This window comes from Gossypium arboreum, chromosome 11, assembly GCF_025698485.1.
Source record: "Gossypium arboreum isolate Shixiya-1 chromosome 11, ASM2569848v2, whole genome shotgun sequence".
Classification (NCBI taxonomy): domain Eukaryota; kingdom Viridiplantae; phylum Streptophyta; class Magnoliopsida; order Malvales; family Malvaceae; genus Gossypium; species Gossypium arboreum.
Genome location: NC_069080.1, coordinates 119,162,316 through 119,172,336, shown reverse-complemented (window position 1 = coordinate 119,172,336; position 10,021 = coordinate 119,162,316). Strand labels below are relative to the sequence as shown.

Sequence of the window (10,021 nt, the reverse complement as noted above, 5' to 3'; positions counted from 1 at the left end):
TGCCAAAACACATGTTCAATAAATTCCTATTCAAGTTGGGATTATACAATGTATATTCTCCACTTGAGGGGAGTGTAGGAATATTCGTAAATATTTTAGGAATATTTTGTAGATATTTTTTATTAAAATCCCTTATTTTAAGGGATCATATCTCCTATTTAGTATCTTTCCTAACTTAGAGTTTCCTAAAGTAGTGTCATAGGTTGTATATAAAAAAATACTCTGATTTCTACAATACATAGTACTTCGGCTTTCCTGGTCCCATCCGCATTAGCCCACTCTTTCATTGTTTTTCTTTCTTTTTAAAGTTTTGGCCTTTTAGGGTCTTTTTTCAAAAACCAGAGCAGGCTTCAGAGTCCAAGCAGGCCCTGGAATTCTGACCCCACTGAACTTTCTCCACAGTTGCACTCAAACCCCTCCCTCCATGACTCCCTCCATTGCCTCATCTAACCCAAATTCAAAACCATAAAGAGAACAAAATTCAAAATTTGTCCCCCCATCTTAGTTAATTTAATAACCCCAAGAATAATATGATAGATAAAAGAAAAACTGGTCTTATTCTTGTATATTATTATATAATATATATATGTATATATGTTTAAGCAGTGAGAAAGAGATATGGGCAATTTTCTTTTTCTTTATTTTTTTGTCTCCCTTTTCCCTAGTGATTCAATAAGTTTTGAATTTGATTGTTTTCTTTAGCTTTATCTGCCGACAGAAAACTAGGCCATAAAGAGGGGGCACAAGTATTGAATACAGCAGAGCAAAACCCCGTACTTCAACTCCTATAACCCTTATGCTCTAAACCAACATTTCTTCTTCATCTTCATCTTCTTCTTCTCTTTGTTGTATTTTCTCTGTACTTAGAAGGGTATTTTCAGTTTTCAGTTTTCACTTCAAATTCCTACCTTTCACTTTCTTTTCTTGAAGCTTAACAACACAGTAGAAAAATTTTGTTTTGTTTTTTTGGCTATGGATTTTCTCAGGAATGTGTCAGTCTCGGGTGAATATCATCAACCAGAGCAAGTCCTTTCATCACCATGCTCTAAACTGGGTGCCTCTATTGATGACCTTTTCCCCACTCAAAATACGGTCAGTCTCTGTTCCTTTCTCTTTGTGCATGCCTATTGTTGCAAAGTTGGGGTCTTTTTGCTTGAGTTTTAAAGTCTCTAACTCGGTATTTTTTGTACAAATTGCAGGAAGTGGATGTGAGTTTGGAGTGGTTGTCTATATTTGTAGAAGACTGTTTATCAAGCACTGGGAACTGCATACCAGTTGCTGCCACAGCAGCTCCAAATGTTACCACAACTGCAACAACTACAACAACAAAGCCTACAAATTCTGCAAAGAAACCACATCAAATCACCCCACCTTCCTTGCAGAAAATTGTGGTTCCAGGCAAGGCTAGGAGCAAAAGAAAGAGGGTTTCCACAACATTATCCAAAACCAAAAACAACCCATTTTGCAGTTGGTATCAAAGCCTCCAATTGCCAAACTCTGACCCTCTTTTGCTTCAACAGTCATGTTGGTTAGCTGACAGTGAACTCATTATGCCCAAAAAGGAAGATGACAACAGCAGTGGCATGGTGGGGTATAGTGAGGTTGAGGAATCAACAAAGAAAGAGGGAATGGAGGAAGAGAAGGCGGCGGCGGCGGCGGTGGTGAGTAAAGAGAGTATAGGAGATGGGAACAACAATGGGGTGAACCAGCAGCAGCCAAGGAGGTGCAGCCATTGCTTAGCACAAAGGACACCACAGTGGAGAGCAGGACCATTGGGTCCAAAGACACTATGCAATGCATGTGGGGTGAGGTACAAGTCAGGGAGGTTGCTGCCAGAGTATAGGCCAGCAAAAAGCCCTACTTTTGTGAGCTATTTGCACTCCAATTCTCACAAGAAAGTGATGGAGATGAGGATGTCTCTGTTATCTTCAATTCCTAGTGAGCAGTGAGATGTTATGATATGATGACTCACTTCCCCTTTTTCTCTTTTATTCCCCCCAATGTAAATCAATGTCTAGATAGGATCAAATTTGAAGAAATTCTTCACTAGTAGTAATGTAGTAATTCCCTTATTTGTTTACTGCCTATCATTATATTATATATACTTTTATGAACTCTATTTTATTTTTTACAATTTTTAAATTATTATTTTACAGGAAAACAAAAATTCCCTCTATGCTGCTCCTTCAGTCATATGCATAATGTGAAATTTGGTTTATAAAAAATATATAAAACCTAAAAAAAAAATGTAAATCAAAGTTGTAAGGTTTAATGAAACAAGTGTAGTACCCTTAGAACATGGAAACTATATGACGTTGGTTAGCTCATCAAAATAACATGACCAAATGCGTTTAATATCAAAATGGACTCTTGGATTTTCTTTTATTTATTTTTATATATAAAAACTCCACTTCTTAGCTAATTTTGAATTTCAATGACATTGTCTTATGAAGGACAATTTTGAAATTTTAAAAAAATCCAATTACAAATTTTAAAATTTTAATCCTATTCATATTTTTTCTCAAACTAATCCTTATTTTTTAGTTAAATTTAGTTATCAAAGTTTTAAAAAACATACACAATTTAACCATAAATTTTTTAAAAAATTTAAATTATTTTTAATAGAAATACTTACTAAAATATTAAATTTTTAAATATCATAACTCGCTTGACAATCTGCATGCCTCTTATACTTTTTTATTTGTAATTTTATGAACTTTTTATAATCTTTTGAATTTTGAATTTTTTATAAAATTTAAATTATGTTTGACATGACATAATAAATACATGTCAGTATTATTAAAAATTAAAATTTTAATAAATATTTTTATTAAAAAAGTAATTTAAATTTTTTAAAAATTAATAATCAAATTTAACTTTAAAAATAAATATCAAATTAATAAAAATAAATATTAAGATTTAAATTTAAATTTATCACAATATCTATTAAAATTTAAAATGCTAATATTTATTACAAAATTTAAATTAAAAATCTTAGCAAAATAGAACCTATTTGTGAATAACACAAATTAAATAATAAGATGAAATTAGATTATGGATTCCAGCATGCTGCTCAACTTTTATTTTATTTCATAATTATCCCTTTTAACCTTTTTAATTTATTTATTACTACCAATGGATTCTCATGAGAATGGGAAACAGTTTTCTTTTGAAACCAGATTCCTTGTTCTTTTTTTTTTTTTTCCCTTTTTATAAAAAAGTTTTTAATTTTGTGCTTTGCAAATATATGCCTTTTTTTTCTAAAATTTCCCTCCATTTTTTGGGAAATGAATTTTCCTTCTTCCATTTAGGGTTTAGGAAAAATGATAGAAAGCAATGTTGCCACCCTATACGACGACACTGATATTTTTATATGAGAATATACGAATAGCGAAAAGAAAAAATTAGGAGGGAAATTAAAATTTTCGATTTCGTCGTATAGAATAGTGACACTAGTTAAAAAATATTTTCCTTCAGTTGAAATTATTTAGTAACGATAAATGTAATTTTAAAGATGATGTCGCCGAGCAATGTAATGACACTATTTTTTACTATTCGAACTATTCATTTTCATAAATAATCTCTAAAAAGCTAATTATTATAATTAATTTTTTTCGTATTATTAATATAAAAACCCTAAAGTTCCATATGCGAATAAAACAAAACATATTAAACATGTGTTAAAATCTTTTCAAAATGGGGTATATCATGTTTACTCTATTACTTTTGAATTTATTAAATACACTTTTATTCATTCAAAAATATTTGCCCCATTTTCTCCACTATGGTTGTTGAATATTTGAAACTATGATTTTATAAGAAAATAATCTATGCTAATTTTGACTAATTATTAAAAATAAAAATGTCATTAAAAAGTATGATTATACATAAAATTCCATGAAATTACATTGCCAAAGCTCAAATGTAGTCTTACATATTCTTAGCGACATCCATGCTTCGCATAGAATTAATTATTTTTAAGCTAAATTATATAGTAAATAACTGAATATTCAATCAGAGGAGAATTTAGGTGGTTGGCAAGGTCTTAGCCCTTTAAAATAGAAAATTACTATTTAAACTCTTTAAAAAATTTAAAATTTAAAATTAGTGAAAGTAAAATTGTACTTTGTCTCTCCTAAAATTATAAAAATTCAATTTAATCTTTTAAAAATTATAAAAATATAGATTATAAAAAATTAAAATTTCATTCAGCCCTCCTAAACAATTGTTCTGGCTTCACCCCTGTATTCAAATACACTCCAAATCTTTCTACTTTTTCTATATTTGAAATTTAGTCTTCGTACTTTTGTTTTAAAGAATTTAATCCTTCTATTTTTTTGAATTTTAAAATGTAGATCTAATTGTTAGCACCATTCAATTCTTTTGCTAAATTTATTGGTGTGACATTTTGAAATTAAAAAATACTAGCTTAGTAGCCATATAACAAAAAAAATGGCATTACAATGGAATTGAATTTAACAAATCATTTTAATAGTTCTAACAACTCTTAAGAGTTACATCAACATTTTAATCAAAATAAAGTATCTGAGCTAATCAATGACATTGTAAAAATTGAGTTACCAAATTATGTCAAAAAGTTGAAGTATAAATATTAAATTTTAAATTTAAATGTAGTATAGAGACCAAAATTAAAATTTGACCATTATTATATAATCTTAAATTTAAGTAAAGCATAGGGACTAAACTTGAAATTTGACCACTTTTCTATATAGGATATATAGTGTTAGGACCAAGACTGCCCAAGACTAATGACTCGACTCTTGTTTAGACACCTATTTGAACATAGCCTATTTAAACACTTGCTCAGACAAGACTTTCAGTAAAACCTAAATACTAAAAGATGTTGGCCTTTTGATTTAGGCCTACATATACATTTTTACCATTAGCAAATGGACTCCAGAACATATTTCTTTTCATCTCAAACATTGATGATCAAGTATGGCTACTTGGAAGTTGGAGATCAACATGTCTTATCACATAAGGCTTATCTTTATCCTTTTAAGCTATTTATTTGGTGATTTATCTATTGAATTTAGTTGGATAATAAAATTGTATTTTGAGATAATTTTTGAAAATTTTTATCCACGATTATTATGTATCAAATTAAAGTATTTATCTTTACAAAAAGTGATCTGGAAGGCTGCCTCATTTGGCCTATAAATAGTGCTTGTACCGCATTTACCTTGAATCTTTGTTGTTGTTTTTTACTTGTATTTTGCACTCTTTTCATAGGCTTTATGGGAGAGTTTTAGTAGTTGTATTGTGAGGTTTTGGGGTGAATAATTTGTAACAAGTCGAGGTTATCTATTGGGATTGTAATTATTTCTTTGTGTAAGGATAAATTGAGCTTTAGTTAATACGTTATCGATTGATTGTTGCATAAAATCATTCATTGAAAGAGGTTCTGTAAAGTAGGATTGGTGAATTTGAACTAAGTTAACAATTTTCTTGTGTTTATTTCTCTCATTCCTTTATCTGCTTATTGCCAGTATCCTGTTCCAACGTATGTCTAAACATCTATTTGAACACCTTCTATCTAAACATTTGTCTAAACATCAAATTGAACAAAGAACAAACCAGATTTCTTACATATAGATTTCACTTCCTATAGTAGCTATCGGTATTAATATTTCAAATTCTTATCAAACAAGATAAAACCCAAATTAATAAACGTGATTTTTCTATCATAAATTTAGTAATGTCCATACATTGTTATTATTTGTTTGAGTTGCTACTAAACTAATCTATTGAGCACTAAACTATGTATAATAAAAATATTAATTTTTATAAGATTTTTATGATAAAATTTGCTTTAAAAATCTATGCATATTAGAAGACATGAAAGGTAAGGATTTAGGAAATGATTGATTTTTCGCCCTGAATTAGCAGGGTTATAACAAGTTTTAAAATAATTTATTTATTTATTTATTTTAAATATAATAATATTAATTATAGAAATTAAATGTAATAATTGTTTAAGATTAAGCTCGGATGTTAAATCGATTTGCGAGTTAAAATATAGTCAAATATTTTCAAATATATCATTTCAATAAAATATACTCGTAAATGTGAAGATCGATTCTTTTAAAAGTATTGGTCAAAATATCGATTGAGTTTTAGCTCAATTGGTATGGGATTTGTTATTAATACAGGAGGATATAAGTTCCAGTGCGTTGAAGCCATTATACTGCTATTTATGAGTTAGGAATGGCCTATAAATAATTCTAACCACCGCATAAAAAAAGGATAAATATAATTAAAACTTATAATAAAACTGTTTTAAAAAAATATTGTTAAAAATAAAATATAAAATAAAGTTTCTTTTAATTTTTTTAAGCGGACATTAAAAAATTTAAATTTTGAATAAAATAAAATATTTTGAAAAAGAAAACTTATCATGTGCCAATAAATGAACCCTTAGAGGATTTTCATTTAATATATTATAGATTTGTAAGCTTGTGGGTAAGCTATAAATTTCTCTAAATCTTTCATCATGTTTACTTCCAATACTAAACAACAGGTAAGGCATACTATTTCTACTATACTAGACTTGGTCTCATTACACCCCTTAACCATGGGAACTACTTGGGTCTATCATCTTTAATTTACTGAAAAAAAAAAAAAAGGAGATAGTAGATTCTCACATTTATATAGGAATGTTTGACAAAACGTATCCTCAGTTGAAAGAATAAGTTTTTTTCAAGGTAAAGGAAGAAAGTGGTGATTAAAACAGTGGTTTAGATTATTCAGTATATAGCATGAGTGTTTTTGCTTCCCTATAATTCTTGTGGTGATATGCAAAAAATGATGAACTCTTGTTGGTGGGGCTCTGAGGGTGGTTGGAGAGAGTTCACTGAGTGTCTTGGGATAGGCTTTGCGTTCAGAAGAAGTTTGGTGGATTGGGCATCCGTAATCTGTACTATTTCAATTTGGTGTTGCTTGAAGTTCCTTACTTTGCCTGAGTCTATTTCATGCAAGATTTTCAAAACTAAATATTTCCCAATGGAGGATTTTCTTGATTTGACGGAAGGTGCATCTCCCTCCTCCATTTGGAAGAGTATTCATAAGGTTAAAGTAGTGCTTCTTGAAGGTACTAGATGGCGGGTTGGAAGAGAGAACACAATTAGTGTTTTTAATGATCATTGGATTAACGATGATGATTTTTTTATAGACGCAGTCGGTGTTATTAATCCCTCTATTATATGTAAGTTGTGGGTTTAGTCCCTATAATTTCATTTGGTCATTTTTAGTAATTATACTTTTTGAATTTTAAAATTGTAACATTTATCAAATGATAATTGTTAAATTCATTAAGTTTCGTTATTTTCAAAATTTGACGGGGCAAACATATTACTCCATGTGTAATGCTATGTCAACTTGCTATTCCCGCATATTATTCACAAAAATAAAAAGTCAATTAATGGATATAACTACTGTCGTTTGCTTCAATACTGAAACTTCGAAATTTGAAAAATATAGGGACTAAGAATAATTTAATTGGAGAACATGGGTTAAATCTACAACTTTACACACAGTACAAGATTAATAATAACAAAATTTAACCATAGATTAAACTACTACTATTTGGATCATGATTGAAATTTCAAATTTTAAACGTATAGAGACTAAAATTGATCAATTTGAAAAGTATAAGGACTAAGTTTTATCGAATTAAAGTATATGAACTAAATCCATAATTTACGCCTAATACATGGACCAACAGTAAAATTTAACCTAGCTTTTGTAGTGTTTTGTTGCGCCTTTCAAATGAAATAAGATTCCTATTTATAGAAATCCTTACATTCCTTCGTACATACATAACTATCTAATAACTGTCTATTTAAATAATCATATCTCTCAACAAGAGAAAGGATTATGTAAAACTATGATTCCATGTCATCCTTATCCTTTTAAAATAAGAGAATGACAAATCATATTTTTACTCTTAATTTTTAGCATTTTTAGTTAGATTTGAATTTTTTTTAGAAGGAAAAATTTGATTTTTCATTTTCTTATTAGAAAGAGATAAGAATGACATCGAATCACGCTTTCATACAATTCCTTCTCCTTTTGACATATAACTTTTATTAATAACCAAATAATATAACTTTTAATAATTAAAAGACATAATTAACCGCTTTTAATCCTTCAATGATAACTTTGAAATAATTTACTATCTATTACTTATAATTATTGACGACTATAAATATTTCAAAATTATTCTAACATAAGATTATAATAATATTATAAGATTTTCCATTATTGAAACCTAAAATGTTGAAAACATTTATTCCTAACATAACATATTTGGCAAAGATTTGACCTTAATTTATAAATTAATATTTTGGAAAAAATATAAATTTAAAAATAAAAAATAATGAGATATTCCATTTTCTTTCTTATAAATCTTGCAAGAATAATATGTTAGATGACCAAAGTAAACATTGGATTACAGATGTGAAGATACAAATCTTATTTTTCCCTTTTTCTTAAATATTTAAAATTCCTTAAGAATAATATTTAAAAATTATTCTATTTGAAATTATAAGCCTAAGAAGTTAAAATTGAATAATGGAAGTGACAAGTCATTTGAATTAAGTTGATTGTTTGTTATGTGTTATACCACTCAACATCTTTGAATGGGTCCCTTTCACTATAGTGCCCATATTTGAAAACTACACCAATCCTATTATTTTTTATATATCACTCATTTTATATATTTATATTTCACTTTTGTCCTTCTCATTAATACACAAAAAAGGAAATTATTATACATATCCTTTTCATCACCAACATGATTTATTATTTTTATCTCCTATTTCAACTCCTTTTCAATTTAAATCTTCTGGATTTTGGATTGAATCGGTATAATATATATTGTACACATAAGTATGTATATGTACGAGAAATTATTTTATAAAATTTTTCATCACATCTTTTATGGTCCCTTTTTAATTATTTAATTATATTTTAATAATTTTTCTCATTTCATTTACACATAATTTTGATAATTTTTTTACCCTAAACCCAAACCTTTAGCTCTGAACTTTAATCTTTAAATCTTAAATCTTAAACTCTAAATTTTAAACCATAAACCTCAAACTCGAATCTCAAACCTCAAACACTAAACTTAAATCCTAAACCTTAAATTCAAATTTGAGTTTAGATTTTAGTTTAAGGTCTAAGGTTTAAAGTTCGAGGTCTAAGGTCGAGGTTCAAGGTTTAGGGTGAAAAAATTACTAAAATTATGTGTCAATGATATGAAAAAAATTACTGAAATGTCATTGAATAATTAGAAATAGATCATAAATAATATAATGAGAAAGATCCATAAAATAATTTCTGATACATATTCATAAAATAAAATAAAAAATAAAAACTTTTTATCACAAAAAACGTTTCATCAATATATTGATTGCCGACATTTATGATAATGCATTGATACATGAAAATGAGGGAAGGGAGTTAATTATAAATAAAAAAAAGTAGATGAGGGTTAATTGTCAATATCAATAAAAAAAAGGGAGAGAATTTTGTAAACAAATTTGAAAAAGGAAATAATTTAAAGAAGGCCCAAAAACATGCTTGTTGATGGAGGGAAGCTTCATGCATGTACCTAAATAATTCATTCATCAATTATTTGAATTTTTATTTTGATGACTTAAAAAGAAGTTATTATATTCATTATTTGTGAATTTACGGGTGGAATTTATTTATAATATTAATACATTTTATTTTTATACACAGAAAACTTAATATATTTTTAAAATGTTTATTATCATGAATATAATTTTTATATGATATGAATTATATAATATATACAAATAAAATATTTCAATATTAAAACCAGTAATAATATTAGCATCAATAATGACCAAAATAGAAATAATCAAATAATTGAGTGACTATAAATATAATTTATTTAAATTAAAAAATAAAAATAAAAACCCATTAATGAAAAATAAAATAAAATTTAGAAAAGTAAAAATAGTCAAAAGAG

The 10,021-nt window shown here is 27.6% G+C and overlaps 1 protein-coding gene across 1 annotated transcript; it reads left to right on the top strand.

Moving 5' to 3' along the window:
- Window positions 1-242: 242 nt before the first annotated feature.
- Window positions 243-2,114, top strand: LOC108472399 (GATA transcription factor 5-like). The gene is made up of 2 exons (XM_017773906.2): window positions 243-1,092; window positions 1,200-2,114. The coding sequence occupies exons 1-2, from the start codon at window positions 973-975 to the stop codon at window positions 1,947-1,949; spliced, it is 870 nt and encodes a 289-aa protein (XP_017629395.1). The 5' UTR covers window positions 243-972; the 3' UTR covers window positions 1,950-2,114.
- The last annotated feature ends 7,907 nt before the right edge of the window (window positions 2,115-10,021 follow it).